At 49.4% G+C, this 17,121-nt stretch overlaps 1 protein-coding gene across 4 annotated transcripts; it reads left to right on the top strand.

Annotated features, from left to right (window-relative positions):
- Positions 1-3,144: 3,144 nt before the first annotated feature.
- LOC131204507 (ADP-ribosylation factor 6-like) lies at positions 3,145-13,653 on the top strand. 4 transcript variants are annotated; one of them, XM_058195883.1, is made up of 2 exons: positions 3,145-3,240; positions 8,642-13,653. In XM_058195883.1, exon 2 carries the CDS (start codon positions 8,677-8,679, stop codon positions 9,202-9,204), a length of 528 nt encoding a protein of 175 aa, XP_058051866.1. In that variant the 5' UTR covers positions 3,145-3,240; positions 8,642-8,676; the 3' UTR covers positions 9,205-13,653. The 4 variants fall into 4 exon arrangements, with proteins under 4 accessions (XP_058051866.1, XP_058051864.1, XP_058051867.1 ...); XM_058195881.1 differs by lacking the exon at positions 3,145-3,240 and adding an exon at positions 4,895-5,064; XM_058195884.1 differs by lacking the exon at positions 3,145-3,240 and adding an exon at positions 5,120-8,084.
- Positions 13,654-17,121: the final 3,468 nt, after the last annotated feature.

Here is a 17,121-nt window from a genome sequence, read left to right as displayed (position 1 = left end):
CAGTCCTCGACTTACGACCATAATGGAGCCCAGGCTGCAAAGTAGGGGGTGAGGGTGGAGAATTAATTGCAAATCATTTCCATTCTTGTTATGAAGCAAAATGAGTTAATCACGGATTGCAGCCGATTCTGGAATTTTTTCTTTCAATCCAGGAACAACCCAGATTTCCTGCAGCCTTTCAGTTCTCTGGAGTGGCCCGCCCTCTGCTGGCAAATCTGCACATTTCAGCCCGGTGAAGGGTTTTGGGTTTTTTTGCCCGTGAATTATTTATTCATTATTTATTTATTATTATTTATTTATTTAGCGTAGGGTACAGTATAGGGTACGTGGATAACAGCAGGAAACATATATAAAAACATCACGTAATAATACTAGGGTACACGCGTGATGGAAACAGGTGGTTAATTTCGCTCGGCTTGCTGGAAAAGCGACTCGACTGCAGCGTTTTTGTGTGTGTGTGTGTGTGTGTCTCATTGCACAACTTGCAAATCGCTTTCCAGTTCAGACAAAGTTTACAGACTTCGCAACCTGAGCTTCCTGGGTTCCCACACGAGAGTTTTGCTGTGTCGAAAACTGCAGGGCAGACTGGGGGCTTCAAATAGACACAAAGACACACACACGATCCCATCATGCAGCTTGAAACCCGCCGAGAAAGGTGCTACTGTAACGTTGGAACTGAAAGACACGGGAGTTCCCGAGTTAGGAAGGAGAGTTGGCAATTCCGCTTTTCAACAGGCAGCCCCCCCCACTCCCCTAAACCCCTTCCCTCCCCCGCAACAAAAGGATACAAAAAACTCCTTTGTATTATATTTTATTTATTTATTTGTCGAGTACATATTAGATAATATATATAAGTACAAGCATGGATTGAATACATAAAATGAATACTTTTTCTGGTCGTTTAGCATCGCAGAATTTCTTTTAACTCGCTCAGAAATGATTTTTTTTTTAAAAAAAGGCTGGGCTCTGGATTCCAAAGGCGGACCGAGTGCTCTCCCCAATGGGTCACCAGCTGCGATCTGCTCTGAGCTTTTTCCTTCATTTGATCCACCCCCCAGGGGTATAAAAATCCTTCCATTCCCCACCATCCAGTCAGAACAGAAGAAGCTTCTTGGATGAGAAGCGAAACGTCTTCAAAAGAAAAAAAAACCCCAAGAAAGTCCAGTTGCCCGTTGGGAAAAAACCACCACCACCTTTTGGGACCCCCGTTTTCCTCAATCTGGAATGCGAAGCGGGACCAGGAAGGAGACACGGGGGTCGCGGGTGGGTGGGTGATTTCAAGCAACCTTCTCAGTTGCATTCATCTGCACGGACTTTTTGCGAGGCGCTCCGCAATCTCTTCCTTCGCCAGATCGGCTTTCCTGCTCGGCCGTCCTACCTTGTCGGGCTGTCGTTTCCGCAGGGCCCGAGGCTTTCTCGTCCAAATGTGTCAAAGGGCAGCTCCGCCCGGGTGGGGAGGAAGAGGAAGAGGTGGAGGAGGAGGAGGAGGAGGAGGAGGAGAGGTGTACCCGTCCCCACCGCCCACCTCCTGCTCTTCTTCTTCCTTCAAGGCGCTAGCCCTTTAAGAGGCGGCGAGCATGCGCCCTGACGCCAGCCGTTGAACGAGGCGGGGGGAGGCTCCCTTTCTGCGTCCGCGCCCTTTCCTATTCCGGGACCCACGAGCTGCGCGGGGGCCGCCGATTCCACGCGGCCAGGGACTTTGCTTGCAGCCTCGGCCGCTCCACCCGCCGGAGAAGGGCCAAGCGGGGGCGGGGGGGCTGCGCTGGAGCTCGCCGGGGCCGGGCTGGGAAGGGAGAGTGGCGGGCGGAAGCCGCGGATGACTTTGCAGCCGGCCGAAGGGGCAGCGGCGGCGGCGGCGGCGACAGCGCCCAGCGGGGGGGTTCCGCGTGGAACGTTGAGGGCCGCTTCCCTTTGTGACGCCGCCGCGGAAAGTTTCCCAACGTTCCAAAGGCGCCTTTGATCTCCCCGCCCCGCGCGCGCCGGGAGAAAGTCCGCCGGGCTGGGACCCCCGCCCCTTGCTCGGCCGTCGGGACGCGCCCTCGCCTCCTCCTCTTTTCTTCCCAGGTGAGTGGAGGGCGAGGGTGTGGGGGGACGATGTGCTGAGTGCCTTTGCCTGCTTGGGTGGGTGGGGGGGGGACCCTGGGAAAAGAGAGAGAGGGGAAGGGTCCTTTTAAGGCGTGGCCCCCTTGCTTCGCTCCCCAATGGGTCCTTTTTCCTGAGCTCTATACCCCGCCCCCCTTCCTCTTCACGTCCCCGGGGGCGCCGCCCCTGAAGCCTTACCGCCCCTGCTCTTTAAGGCAAGACGCGAGTCAGCCGGGTCGTGAGAACGCAGCCTGGTTGACGGGGCGCGGCCGGGAATGTGCGGGGATGGAAGGGGAAAGAGAGAGAGAGGGAGGGAGGGATGGGGGGCAGAGAAGAGGAGAGAGGGAGGGAAGAGAGAGAGAGGGATGGAAGGGGAAAGAGAGAGGGAGGGAGGGATGGGAGCAGAGAGAGGGAGAGAAGAGGAGAGAGGGAGGGAAGAGAGAGAGAGGGATGGAAGGGGAAAGAGAGAGGGAGGGAGGGATGGGAGCAGAGAGAGGGAGAGAAGAGGAGAGAGGGATGGAAGGGGAAAGAGAGAGGGATGGGGGGCAGAGAGGGAGAGAAGAGGAGAGAGGAGGAAGAGAGAGGGAGGATGGAAGGGAAAGAGGGAGAGGGATGGGGGCAGAGAGAGAGAGAGAGGAGAGAGGGAAGGGAGAGAGAGAGGGAGGAGGGATGGGGGCAGAGAGAGGGAGGGAAGGGGAGAGAGAGGGAAGGGGGGGAGAGGCCAGCCCGCCTCTTTTCTCCTTGCAGCCCCCTCCCCCCCATCCCGAGTTCAACCGAGAGGGCGCCTCTGCAGGGACCCTCCCCCCCCGCCGTCCCCTCGCAGACCAAAAAGGAGGAGGGGGGGCGTGTGAAGGCTCTTGAAAAAGTTGGAGGTCAAAAGCAGGACGGGGGGAGGGGAAGGAGGGTGGGGGGACCGAGATGGAAAAGCGGGGCCCTCGTTCCTCCCCTTCCCCCCCCCCGGTGAGAATTTCAGGGGGTGGGCAGAACTTGGGGAGGGGAAGATTTTACCACCCACCCCGGGCACCGCCTTCCCGAGTGGAGATTTGGGTGGGATCTGGGATTTGAATTAAAACTGCCGTTCCGGTCGGGCGCTGGCAGGCAGGCAGGCAGGCGGGCGAGGGCTGAATCGGCAGACACGTGTTCGGATCCGGAAGCGCGGTGCGTCCTTGTCCCGCGCGTGAAAAGTGTGGGGGAGGGGAGAGCTGGCGGAGAAAGGCCTTTGGGGAGGGAGGGAGATTGGCGGGGGGTTGCGGTCTCTGGGGCGGAGGAGCCCCAAACTTCCTCTCCCAGGAGGGACTTCCTTTCTTGGAAACAGTGTTGCAGTTTCTTCTTCTTTTTCGGAGGGAGGGGGAAGTTCTTTCCGGGCTTTTCTGGAGGTGTGGGGAGGGGGCTGTTTCTTTTTCTCGGGTTGTGCATAGCAAACGGCCTCTGGAGCAAAATCTCTTAAATCCTTCCCCCCCCCCCTTTTCTGGAGCAAAATCTCTTTTTTCCAACTTTTTTTTCCAGGAGCAAAATCTCTTCCTCTTTTTTTTGTCTTTTTTTTTGTCTGGAGCAAAATCTTTTCTCTCTCCCCCCCTCTCTCCCTCTTTGGAAGTGCAGAAAGAAAATTTCCTCCAAGCGTCCTCTGGCCCTTCCTTTTTTTTTTTTGGGTGGGTGGGAATAAACCAATGCCCCCTGTCCAGGGTCATTTCACTCTGGCTCAAGGACAGGCTGGCAGTCGCCCTTGAAAGCCCAGGACTGAGATTTCCTGCGGGGGGGTGTGTGTCAGAAGGCCCTTTGGTCTCTCCCTCCCCAAATGGGGGTCCCATTTGAAAAGTCTATCCAGCTCTTTAATTCAGGGGTCTCCAACCTTGGTAAAGCTGGCTGAGGAATTCTGGGAGTTGCAGTCCACAAGTCTTAAAAAGTTGCCAAGGTTGGAGACCCCTGTTTTAATTCATCCTGCAGCTGGGCCTGAAGGCTTCAGCCAGCCAAAAGCAAGAGAGTAAATGAAGGGCTTTTTGGGTTTTCCCCCCCTAAAACAGCAACCCAAAAAACCAACAACTTCCAGGTCTTTTAGGTGACTCCCTCCCTCCCTCCGTGCCAGGCTGCCAAAGAAGCTGGGGCAGGTGTTGGACTACCTGTGAAGGCGGCTATTTGGGGAAGGTGGAAAAAGTTGGCAAGACTTTTGAAAAGTTGGGCGTTTCCTCTTGAAAATGGTTGGGTGCTCTGATTTTCTCTCTCTCTCTCTCTCTCTTTCTTCCTCCCCAGCTTCAGAAAGGTGAAGAAACACATTGTGTGTGTGAGTGTATCTGAGTGAGAGAGACTGAGACACTTTGATCATCTGGCCCTCCATTTCAGTAGCCCTCCCTCCCTCCCTCCCTCCCTTCTTTCTCTCCTTTTCTTCCCTTCCTTTCTTCCTCTCATCTTTCTCCCCTCCTCCTCTTTCTCTCCTTCCTCCTCCTTTTTCTCTTCCTTCCTCTCTTCCCTCCATGTCCCTTTCCCTTCCTTTTCCTTTCCTTGTCCCTTCCTTCCTTTCTTTCCTTCCTTCCTTCCTTCCTTCCTTCCTTCTCTATTCCCTTCCTTCTTTTCCTTCCCTTTTTTCAATCTTTTAAACTTGGGAACTGAAACAGCAAAACCGATGGGGGGGGGAAGGGAAAGGCTCTGATGAACAGAAAGAAGGGGTTACTTCGGGGAGTTTGGGAACTTGTGAAACCGTGTGTGTGTGTGTGTATGTGTGTGTGTGTGTGTGTGTGTGTGTGTGTGTGAAGATGGCATGGGGGTGGTGGGGGGTGGGTGGAAGGTGGGACACTCCCCGTGAGAAAGGGAGGGTGTCAGAAGGATGGCGGCAACTTCAGCAACGCATAAATTGAAATGGAAGGGAGTGAACCTGTCTGAAATCAAGTTCCAGATGGAAAATGAGGGCTGGAAACTCCACTTCGAAGCTGGTTTACAATTTACCTTTTTTGCTCGCTCTCTCTCTGGATTTTGGGCCTTAACCGACAGGTGATTGGGAATGGAACCAGGAAGGTCATTGGTTCTTCTTCTACCTCGGGGCTGAAAAACAGGAGGGAGGGGGCAAGTTTAGCCAAGAAGTTTTTGGAGAACTTCAGAAGGAGCGCCGGCCCAACCGTCCCGCAGAGTAGGGCTCATGATTGGTAGGAAGGCCGTCCTCGCTGAGATCTAGTAGGATGAAGAGGCAGGTTGTTGTTGTTTTTTTCCCCCCCAAGGTTAGCTCTTGGCTCACCTGTAGAACGAGGCCGGTCTTCCCCTCCCCCTTTCTCAAACCTGACCACCTTGCAAAAGGTGACTAATCGTCGAGACTCTGGGAGTGAGCTGGGCTCAGCAAGGCCTGTCATTGTGGTTTTGGGTGTCTTTGCTTCTAAAAATGTGACCTTCATTTTGTGTGTGTGTGTGCGCGTGTGTTGGGGAGGAGGAGGGGGAGGCCCTGAGGTGGGTTGGGCTGCCTTTTCTGAGATTGTTCCGGTGGCCCAGGGTGAATCCTGCGCGTAACTTCCTGCCTGCGTGACTTTCTCGGCACGCTAAGATGGGAGGCCGGTGAACTTGGGACGGGAGGAAGGAGAAAGATGTGGGAGGCAGGGAGGGGTGTACAGGTAGTCCTCGACTTAACGACGGTTCGTTTAGTGACCATTAAAGGTTTCAACGCTGCTGAAAAAAGTGACCTACCTGTTTTTCAACAGTTAAACTCTTTGTAGCATCCCCATGATCGAAATTCAGATGCTTTGGCAACGGGTTCAGACTTACGACCGTTGCAGCGTCCCGGGGCCCTGTGATCCCTTTTTGCGACCTTCTGACAAGCAAAGTCACTGTTGGGGGGAAGTCAGATTCACTCAACAACCGGGTTACTAACTGGAAAATTCTTCTGGCAACTGACTCCTATTTATGACAATGGCTGTGTCCCAAGATCACATGATCCCCTGTTGCGACCTTGTCACTTTGGGGGGGTGGGGAGCCAGATTTACTCAACAATTGAGTTACTAGCTTATCCACTGCAGTGGTGGTTCACTGAACGACCATGGCCAGAAAAGTCTTAAAGTCTAAAATAAAACTCACTTAAAGGCCTCGCTTTTACATTTTGGCTCCATGCTGGTCGTAGGTTGCGGACTTGCCTGTAGAAGTAACTTTGCAAGATTTTGTGCTGGAAGAGCGGGAGATAATTTGTGCCTTTCCAAATTCCTCGTCCCGCCCTTTGACTCACAGGAGGAGAACTAATTGCAGAACGTGACTAATTGCAATGCAAATATGCAGGTGTCGCCTGAGTTACACAGCTTGGGAAAAACTGGTCTGGAGACTTTTTGGGAAAAGAAGGTTGAAAAACCCAGGAACATGGGATGGGTGTGGCAGACCGGGCTTCCGTTTTCCTTTTCCTGCCTCCAGAAGGAAACCTGAATGTTCCTTTTTAAAGGCTGCAGGGATAGGCGGTCCTCGAATGAATGACCACAGTTCAGAGTTTATGTTGCTAAGTGAGAAATCTGTTAAGGGAGCCCATTCTCGTTTGGTTTATGAATCGGCCCGTAGGCCGTATCAAAATTCAGAGTTCCAAACACAAATGGTTACTAAAAATCCTATAAAAGCAATTTAAAATGCAATTGGAAGAAAATGCAATAATTATACATACCCTGTTTACCCGAAAATAAGACCCGACTGGAAAATAAGCCCTAGCATGATTTTTCAGGATGCTCATAATATAAGCCCTACCGAAAATAAGCCTCAGTTAAGATGGTCAAGTCAGGCAGACGCATTCAATACCGTATTTTCCTCAAAATAAGACCTAACCAGAAAATAAGCCATAATCCGTCTTTTGGAGCAAAAATTAATAGAAGACCTAGTCTTATTTTGAGGGAAACACGGTAGAGATAAATAGAACGAGATAAAATTGAAACGGTCATAGGTCACCTTTTTCAGTGGTGTTGTAACTTAGAACGCGGTCACTAAACGAACCGCTATGAGTCAAAAGACTGCCTGTTAAGGTGATTGTTAAGTGAATCCGGCTTCCCTTATTGGACTTCGCTTGTCGAAGGTCACAAAAGGGGATCACGAGACACTGCAGCCGTCATAAATACGAGTCACTTGCCAAGTGCCTGGATTGTGATCACCTGACTATGGGGATAACGCAGCGGTCGTTAAGTGTGAAAAATGGTCCTGTGTCACTTTTGTGTGGGTGCCGTTGTAACTTTGAACAGTTCACTCAATGAACTGTTACAAGTCGAGCTGTTATTTCTGTTTGCAGGTTGCTTCCATGGGAGGACGGTTTGTGTTTATTGTGGCTCTGCTTTGCTGGTTGATTGTTTGATGGACGAAAAGTGGGAGCTACAGCTACCCCTTGATTTACAACCGTTTGTTTGGCGACCAAAGTTGCAGCGATTCGCTTAATGGCGGTGGTGAGAGAGGTCGTAAAACGGGGCAAAACTCAATGTCTTGCTTGGCGACGGAAATTTGGGGCTCCATTGAGGCCATAAGTTGAGGACTACCTGTATTCTTTGTAGAAGTTGTTTTAGGTCCTCAGATCCCCTCTCTTTTGAGTTTGGGAATGATGAGTTCCGAATTGTGGAGCAGGAGTATAAAAAGAATCCTAAGGATAATAATATAATATAAGCCATACCAGCTGTATGGGGCCTTGGCATCTTCCTGAATGTTAATATTCATTCATTCATTCATTCATTCATCCATCCATCCATCCCTTCCTCCATTTCTGGTATGCTGCCTTCACTTTGGCCCACCATTAACAAGAATAACAAGAGTTGAAAGGGACCTTAAAGGTCTTCTAGCCCAACCCCCAGCTCAAGCAGAACGGTCACTTCAGACCAACAGTTTGTCTAATCTCTTTTTAAGTTATCCTGGCCGAATGGGGCTTCAGGTAGGAAGAAAGAACAGACTTTTCCAGTCGACGAGAAGGGAACCTCCCTTGTTGCCTGGGAAAATGAAATAAATATTCTGCTTGCGGTAGGAGACCACGCTTTGCTTAGTTTTGCTTGGCAACTGCCACCTACTGTGGTTCTGCTCAGGTGAGACCAGGGAAGTGACCAGGTAAGGGGCAGGGCGGGGTGGGGGGAAGATTTGGCCAAGGGTGGGAGAGAGGATTTTGTTAGAGTTAATGGCGTTGGGAGGGATCTTAGAGATCTTCTAGTCCAACCCCCTGCTTAAGCAGGAAACTCTGCCAGGGGTCTCCAACCTTGGCCACTTTTAAGAGTTGTGGACTTCAACTCCCAGAATTCTGGGAGTTGAAGTCCACAAGTCTTAAAGTGGCCAAGATTGTCTGAGGAATTCTGGGAGTTGAAGACCACAACTCTTAAAAGTGGCCAAGGTTGGAGACCCTTGCCCTAGACCATTTCAGACAAAGGACTGTCCAGTTTCTTAAAAACCTCCAGTGCTGGAGCACCCACAACATCTGGTGGCAAGTCGTTCCGCTGGCTAATGGTTCTGCCTAGGCTAAGGAGGACCTTGGAGTTACGCGAAGGCATTGGCAAGAATGTAGACTTCGTGTACTTCTGCTGTTCTCAGTGTGTTTTCAACCAACCTCTTTCTCTCTCCTCTTCCTTTGCCCCTTTCCCTTCCCCTCCAGTCTTGTATGGACTGTGTGGTCCTTTGCCTGCAGCCATGGGGAAGATGCTATCCAAGATCTTTGGTAACAAGGAGATGAGGATTTTGATGCTGGGCTTAGATGCCGCCGGCAAGACAACCATCCTCTACAAGCTGAAGTTGGGCCAGCCGGTCACCACTATCCCCACCGTAGGTTTCAACGTGGAGACGGTGACCTACAAGAACGTCAAGTTCAACGTTTGGGACGTGGGAGGTCAGGATAAGATCCGGCCTCTTTGGAGACACTACTATACCGGCACCCAAGGGTTGATCTTTGTGGTGGACTGCGCCGATCGGGATCGGATCGACGAAGGCCGACAAGAGCTTCACCGCATCATCAACGACCGGGAGATGAGGGACGCCATCATCCTGGTCTTTGCCAACAAGCAGGACCTCCCGGATGCCATGAAACCTCACGAGATCCAGGAGAAACTGGGGCTCACTCGCATTAGGGACAGGAATTGGTACGTCCAGCCGTCGTGCGCGACCTCGGGAGAAGGACTCTATGAAGGCTTAATGTGGCTTACCTCCAACTACAAATCCTAATTCTGGAAGCCGGAGAGCTAACTCGATTGACGGGCGCACGCAACCTCCCTAACCGACGAGTTCTTCAAACCTTCCTTCCGTCTGTCCCGTCCGTCCGTCGTCTCCCCCCCCCCCTTCAACTCTTCCTCAACTCCTCGCAGAGGCCTCACCATCATAGGTCAAGGCCTGGAAGATCTGGTTGCTTCTCTCTCTCCCTCTCTCTTGGAAGATGCCTTGATTTCTGCGGATGGAAAAGTGGAGGGGAGGGGGGTCCTTTGACCCCCCCACCCCATTTATCCATAGCTGCCTGCCTGAACCCCTTTGGAACATTCCCCCCCACCCAAGACCTCCAAACTCAGGTGTCTTCCGAATGAGTCGAGTCTAAGCCAAAGGGAGGACCCTCCTGAAGACGGGGCTGGGACCAATTCCAGGAGCTCTGTGTTGACTTGGGGGTGGTCCCTTCCCCCCCACCCGCCCGCCTTTTAAAGGTGGGGAAGCTTGGCAACTTCCAAGAAACTTGGAGTTTGTTCCGCCGTGGCCTCTTGGAAGCCATCCCCCCGCTTGGGCACACCAGGTTGGCAGAGTAGAAGCCGCCAAGCTCCAGAAGGTGCTGCGTTGGCAGGCCAAGCTTTTGGTGGGGATGGGAAATCTCGGTGGGACGGTTCGCTTCCTCAGGTTGCCTCTTCCAGTGTCTCTGCCGGGAACGCCCTGCCCTCGCCTTGTCTCGCCTCGCCTTGCCTCTCTCCTGACCTGTTCCACCTGCTTGGGAAGAGACAAGGGCAGGCATGCCGAGCACCCGACCGAACCCGTTTGCCTGCTGCCAGGAGGGAGTGGAACGGAAGCCGTCGTGCTTTGGCGGCGGTCTTGTCCCCCAAATTCCTGCCTACAGATCTTTGGAGGGTCCCTCCCCTCCTGTAAATGAGGGACATTTGCAACTCAAGTTGGGACCACAAACGGGGGTGTCCGTCACATTCCTTTGACCGGCTCTTTCATGAATCCAAACTCGGTGCCCCCTACCCGAGAGAAAACTGCCCCTCTTCGCCCAGCCTTCCTGCGATGGCCGTCTTCACTCCACGATCCTTAGGATGCTCCCCTGTTTCCACAGCTGGCAGCATGATGGGGCTCAACCTGGTGAATTGGAGCAAAGGCCCAGCCTTGGAAATTTTGACCTCTCGTTGCTCGAGGGGCGTGGGGGGGCTACGTGTTCACACACACACACGTGTGTGTGTGCGGGGCGTTTCTTGAGAACAAAATGTGCTTTGATGTTTCAGTTCCAAGCGGTGGGTATAAATCCTCTTTTTTTAAAAAAAAATTGTATTGATAACGGTCCATTATTGGGGGGGGAGGGGCATAGATCTCATTTCCAGCACTTTAGGTTGTGTGGCCTTCAGCACAGATCAGTGTGTTGTTTTTTTTAAAACAACCGTGGCCCCTTTAAGATGGGTGGACTTCAACTCCCAGAATTCCAGGAGGTTCTGGGAATCCTGGGAGTTGAAGTCCACCCAGTTTAAACGGGCCGCGGTTGAGAAACACTGGCATAGACCAAAGAGGAGGATTTTGCCAGGAGGCTCTAAGAGTGGTGGGGCAGGGGGGGGGGCGGGTATAAGTCCCTCTCCCCTCTGATTTCAGGCCTTTCCAGTTGCTAAACATCCCCCCCTCCCAAATTCCTCCTGCTCGCTCGCTGGCTTTTTAAATCCTATTTAAGCAATGGCCAATTTGAAGTGCTGGAACCCTTGGGCGGAATCTCTTCTCCTTGCCTCTCCTTAAGCAGTTTTTTAATTCCTCTTTCCCTTTAAAAAAAAAAAAAAGTCTATTTTAATATGAGGGCTTTATGGACCCCCAAATGAGCCCACCGAAGAATTGGGGGGAACATCGCAAGTTGGCTGCGACGCGGAGAGACTCGGTTGCCCCCTCCTCCAATTTTTACAAGCGTGGAAGGAAGGGGGCTTGCGACGTCTCTTTTTCATCCCACCCCTCCATTTAATTCAGATCCCCCGGCCCTGGAAATTGTAAGGTGCACGATTCTCATCCGAATCCTTGAAACTCGGATTCTGACCCGCTTGGAAGGCCTTGGGGGAAGAGAAAAACCTGGAAATGAGAAAGGAGAGGGGAGAATTTATTTTCCCTTCTGCTAGAGAACCGTGGTTAGTGCTAACCTCGGAGGGAGCGGGGCAAAAAAATAATAATAATCCAGATTGCACTTTCTGTCTGCAGTTTCCACTGCGGCTTGCACTCTGGGTGTGATCTGGATCAGATGTGACTCAACGGGAAGAGACTTGGTTGCGCTGAGCCAGCGTAAAAATGTTCATTTCAGCCATCTCCCCGTCCCCTCCCCTCTCAGCTGAGCTCTTTCTGGATTTCAAAAAGCACAGGAATAATCCTCACAAGGAGGTCTCCTAGTTTATGGTTTAAAAAAAAAAAAAAAAAGTTAGATGGAGGCCCAAATAGTGTCATCTAAGCTCCACTTGGTTTTGTTTTGTTTTGTTTTTAAATATCTATTTAAAAATGTTAAATATTAAAAAAAATAAAAATGACAATGTTTCAAAAAAAGTCAGGCAGAAAAGCTTGATTGTGTGGTTCGGGAAGCCATTTTGACTTTTTTGACCTGAGAGGCTCCTGAAAGCTGGAATTCTCCCTCCCTCCTCTTCTTCCAACATTTGGAGGAGGAGGTGTGCGTGAAGGAGTTCTTTGATCTTTATTTCTTTTCTGACTTCCCTTCCAAGCTTGCAGTTTCCTTCGTTGGGCGAGAGCAGGGGTCTGCAAACTTGGCTCTTTTTAAGACTTGTGGACTTCAACTCCCAGAGTTCCTCAGCCAGCAAAGCTTGGAGTTGAAGTCCACAAGTCTTAAAAGAGCCAAGTTTGCAGACCCCTGGGTGAGAGGATGCATTAAACCTGTAGCAGGGTTGCATTAAAAGTTGTGTGCACGCAATGCAAAGCCCTTCAAAATGCCTTCTCGGTGTTCCTTTTCCTTGGCGGCTTGAAGATAGGGTTGGCCCTTCAACTCCCAGAATTCCCTCGCCAACATGGCTGGCAGGGGAATGCTGGGAGTTGAAGTCCCACCTATATATCTTCAAGCTGATTTGTTGCCATCCGGAGAATTGGTAGGGCAGGTTATTCAGCCTGGAGAGATTTATTGGGGTAGAGCAGCGGTCTGCAAACTTGGCTCTTTTTAAAACTTGTGGACTTCAACTCCCAGGGTTGAAGCTGGCTGAGGAACCCTGGGAGTTGAAGTCCACAAGTCTTAAAAGAGCCAAGTTTGCAGACCCCTAGGGTAGGGGAGTCCCTGGCTTCTGCTCCTCCGTCCCCTTACTTCTGATGGGGAGGAGGCCCCTCCCCACCTCTCTCTCTCTCTCTCTCTCCAGCTTTCTTCCAAAATAAACTTTCATGCCAAGATCCCATCTTCTGCAGCTTACATAGTTGCATCACAGCATTTTGGAAAGAAAACCTTCTTTGGGCCTCTGGATGTCCATCATGTATGTTGCCTTAAGGCTTCAAGACTACCCTCCCCATCGTTCCCCATCTAGCAGTGGAACAGATGGGATTCATAGTCCCACCCCCTCTCTCCCTCCATCTCATTAGAGTGCCCACTAAGGTGAGGCTGTGGGGGGGGGGGAGAGGGACATGCAAATTTAAGGGAAGGGGCTACGTCACGCTTTAATGCGTGCCCCCCCCACTCCAAATTCAGCATGTACCGCCATTGCTGGGGTGCGGGAACCGTCTTGGTCTGAAAATGGGGCTTCCTCCTACCAGTGTCCTTCCTTGGCTGGGAACGCTGGGCCTTGTAGTCCTAATCTGTCTGACAGGTTGGGAGCAGTTGCGGGCTATATTCTGAAGGCACTTAAATCCTCAACCCTGCCCTAAAATGTTTAGTGGCCTTTTTCCCCTTCATTGCTTGTCATTTTTTTCCTGTCTTGTTGGAATCGTTTCCCAAAAAAATCACTCATCAAACCCAGACACAGGGTGATGGTTATTTCCCTCTCCCCCCCCCCCCAACCAAAAAGGCCTGGTGATGGTCAGAGAATGATCCGTGTGAAAATAACTCATTTTTTTTTTCCTTCACCCCCTCCATGCCTTCCATAAAGGCTGGCTCACATAAAGGAAGAAACAAGGTACTTTTTCTGTAACTTAAAACTGCAGCTGGTGAACTTGAATACGCTGATCTGTTTCGAGGGTTTGAAATAAAATTAAGGGTATTTTTTGTTTTTCATTCCCCTGAATTAAAAATGAAGGGTGTGTTTATTGGATGCTAAGCTGCACATACAAATGTACTGTACATTTTATTGCTGGAATTTCTTTAGAATCTGGGTTTGTAATTTTTTTTTTTTTTTTTTTTGGCTAGGGTGCGGGAAGGGCGGTATTCACACTCTCCTCGTGGCTATATGAGTGCCTGGGGTGGGAACCCCCTATTACAAATAAGGGCTCACTGGGTTTTTTTTTCCTTTTTTTAAAAAAATAAAATGATTTTCAAATCTTCATGAAAATGACACGTGTCTTTTTGTGTAAAAACCCAACATCTCTGATCTGTCAGTCCCAGTTTGCTTTTCCCATAATATCTGTACCTTATAATATAATATGTTAATATAATATATATAAAGGTAAAGGTTCCCTTTGCACATATGTGCTAGTCGTTGCTGATTCTAGGGGGCGGTGCTCATCTCCGTTTCAAAGCCGAAGAGCCAGCGCTGTCCGAAGACGCCTCCGTGGTCATGTGGCCGGCATGACTCAAAGCCAAAGGTGCACGGAACGCTGTTCCCTTCCCACCAAAGGTGGTCCCTATTTTTCTACTTTTATTTTTTACCTGCTTTCGAACTGCTAGGTTGACAGAAGCTGGGACTAGTAACGGGAGCTCACCCCGTTACACGCAGCACTAGGGATTCGAACCACTGAGCTGCCAACCTTTCGCTCGACAAACTCAACGTCCTAGCCCCTGAGCCACCACGTCCCTTATATAATATAACATAATATTAGTGACGTCAAAGGAAAATCATTGAGATATATAGATATATATATAGATACTAGATATAGATGATATAGATATATATAAAGAGGTAAAGATATAGATATATATAGAGAGAGAGACAGATACAGATAAAGATATATATAGACATAGATATAGATAGATGGCTATAGAGAGATAGATATATAGAGATACATATAGATCTATAGAGAGAGAGATACAGAGATATAGATATCTATATATGCCAGTCCCCTACAATGGGTTTCCAACCTTGGCCACTTTAAGACTTGACTTCAACTCCCAGAATTCCTTAGCCAGCGAAGCTTCGCTGGCTGAGGAATTCTGGGAATTGAAGTCCACAAGTCTTAAAAGTGGCCAAGGTTGGAGTTCCCTGCCTTAGAAACGGTCCCAACGCCTGATGAGTGATTAAGTTTTAGCCTAATATGTAATTTAGACCCATGTCTTAATCCTCTTACCCTCTATCGTCCTCCCCGGACCACAAAAGAATCACGTGGCCCCAAATTTTGCCACTTTTGTGACGGAATTTCAGAGGTGTTATCTCTGCAGGGCATGGAACAGCTTCTGTTGTAGCGCCTTAAAAAATGGGGACGAGTTTGATTGCGCGGTTCTGGACACCTTTCGGCTGCCTGGGAAAAGAGAAGAGAGTTGCATTTGTCATTTTATTTTTTTTTGGCCTTTTTTTGTGTTTTGTTCCTCTTTTAATTCTGGCTTGAAACGCAGCTGTGATTGATGTCAGTAGAAATCACAAGGGCGTTAAAAAGTTTCATTTCCTTTTGTTCCACCTGCTATTACTGGGAAGGGCAGGTCACACGTCCTTTGGTGCGGTCTTGAGAACCTCTCCGGTTTAGGGAAGGGGAAATCGCATTTATTGTATTTGGTATTGCAGTAAATGAAACCGAACGTAGTTGTGGGTCAGGCCCACAGGGGAAATTTCATTTTCCATCCTTGCCTGAAGCCCATCCTTGGCACACGCGTTTCCTGAGATGTTCCCCTTCTCCCCCCCATCATCTCGATTCTACCAATTGTGTGGGCAGGTGGGTGGGTGCTTTGTGTGGTAGAAGCGAAACGCCAACACAAAGTGTTGAGTGCACACACACACACACACTTCCCCCGAATTAATCTGGAACGTCCTGTTCCTTAAAGCAAGACCAAGGTGATTACCAGGTTTGGTTTTTGTTTTGTTTTGTTTTTTTAAAAGGCATTTGAGGGTTTTTTAAACACTTATTAAACATTTGGTCACCACACTATAAAAAAAACGATGTTGAGGCCAGGGGTGGGTTCCACTTAACTTTGCTACCGGTTTGCAACGAAAAAAATTAACTTGCTAAATTCTGCAAGGTGGTCAAAAAAGCCCAGATGGCGGACTTTCCTTGCTGCAAAGTGGCAACTTGGGAAAGGTAATGTCGCAACACCAGGCCAGATGTTCTGGATGCTGGCAAAGGTCATAAGTGTGAGGACCGGTCGTAAAAGTCACTTCTTCGGCACCGTTATAACTTGGAATGGTTGCTCAACAGAGCAGTGTTAAGGGAGGTCTACCTGTGAATCCAGGTCCCAAGTCATGAGCTTCCAGATTGACTTGAAACTGGGTTTCTCTGGATTGAATCCGGTCCATTAATTATCAGGCTGTAGTCACTTGTAAGATCTAGTGCCAATCTGGTAAAAGAAGGGAAAATATTGGCCAGCCAGGAACAACCTGGCTAGGTGGCTCAGTGGCTAAGATGCTGAGCTTGTCGATCAGAAAGGTCGGCAGTTCGGTGGTTTGAATCCCTAAGTCTCCTGTGTACGCAGGAAGTTGGGCTAGATGACTTCCAAGGTACCTTCCAAATCTCTTACTGTTAAGACTCCACTTTTCACTGATCTGCACATTGGTGCACACTGATGTCCAGTGTGCTGCGAAGCCTTCTTGCAATTTATCACACCCAGCCAATAGAATGCCACCTAGGGAGGGCTGACAAGCTTGACCATTGACCCCTGACCCATATGGAGACCACCTGCTTCTCGGAGGCAGTGTGAACAGGTTACACCAACAACAGGCAGGAAGTGGGCATCGAGAAGAATGCAGTGAAGCTGGATTGCGGCCTTGCCAAACCTCTGAGCAATGTTTGCTGCTGGTCGCAGGAAACGATGAGGCAATGAGTCACTCTGCCAAGGCTCCTGGTTTCTCCCTGGCTGGATTGGGACCGAATGATACAAAGCAGGTGATGTACAATTGCGCCATGGCGCAATGCTCATCGTTGCAGTGTTACAGTAAGACTAACATGTTGCATGAACCTAGCTTCAGAAAATGGATGTGTTCTTTCGCAATTAGGCAGCTCCCAGAATTCCTCAACAGCGGTGAGTTTTAAGTCCACACGCCTGGGAAATGCTGGGTTAGTGCCATAACTGTGGTTGGTTTAAAACAGCTTAGCCTGGGCCATTGTGAACTGTCAGCCAAACTTTATAACTTAGCCTTCTATCTGAATCCAGCCATTCTCGTTTCACCCAAAAAATGTAATTCTATGTTACTTGAATGGACAATATCAAACATTAGAAGTATAAGGAAGGAATGTAAGGTTGGTTTACATGATCAAGATTAAAATAGATTAGTTATTTCTAACAATCCTTGCTGGACTTTTGCTATCACCAGGATTGAAATGATAATATTTTATGGGTTTGTTTAAAGATAAGAGATAAGATATGGGGAAAAGAGATCATTTGTTGCAATTTAAGAGATGAAAATTACTAAAATTGCTTACACTCATTGTGATTAATTATTTAATTAATTTTACTATTTCCTTCCTTCCTTCTTTGTATCTTTTTCTTTCTTTCCTTCCTTTTTCTTTTCTATCTTTCCCTCCCTTCTCCTTCCTTCCTTCCTTCTTTCCTTCTTTGTATCTTTTTCTTTTTCTTTCTTTCTTTCCTTTTTCTTTTCTATTTTTCCCTCCCTTCTCCTTCCTTCCTTCCTTCCTTCCTTCCTCCTT

Source organism: Ahaetulla prasina, chromosome 10 (genome assembly GCF_028640845.1).
Source record: "Ahaetulla prasina isolate Xishuangbanna chromosome 10, ASM2864084v1, whole genome shotgun sequence".
In the NCBI taxonomy this organism is placed as follows: domain Eukaryota; kingdom Metazoa; phylum Chordata; class Lepidosauria; order Squamata; family Colubridae; genus Ahaetulla; species Ahaetulla prasina.
This window is presented reverse-complemented; position numbering and strand designations above follow the sequence as displayed.

What these genes read in the sequence shown, in the direction of transcription:
- LOC131204507 (XM_058195883.1), top strand. Translation starts at nt 8,677, where the DNA reads ATGGGGAAGATGCTATCCAAGATCTTTGGTAACAAGGAGATGAGGATT.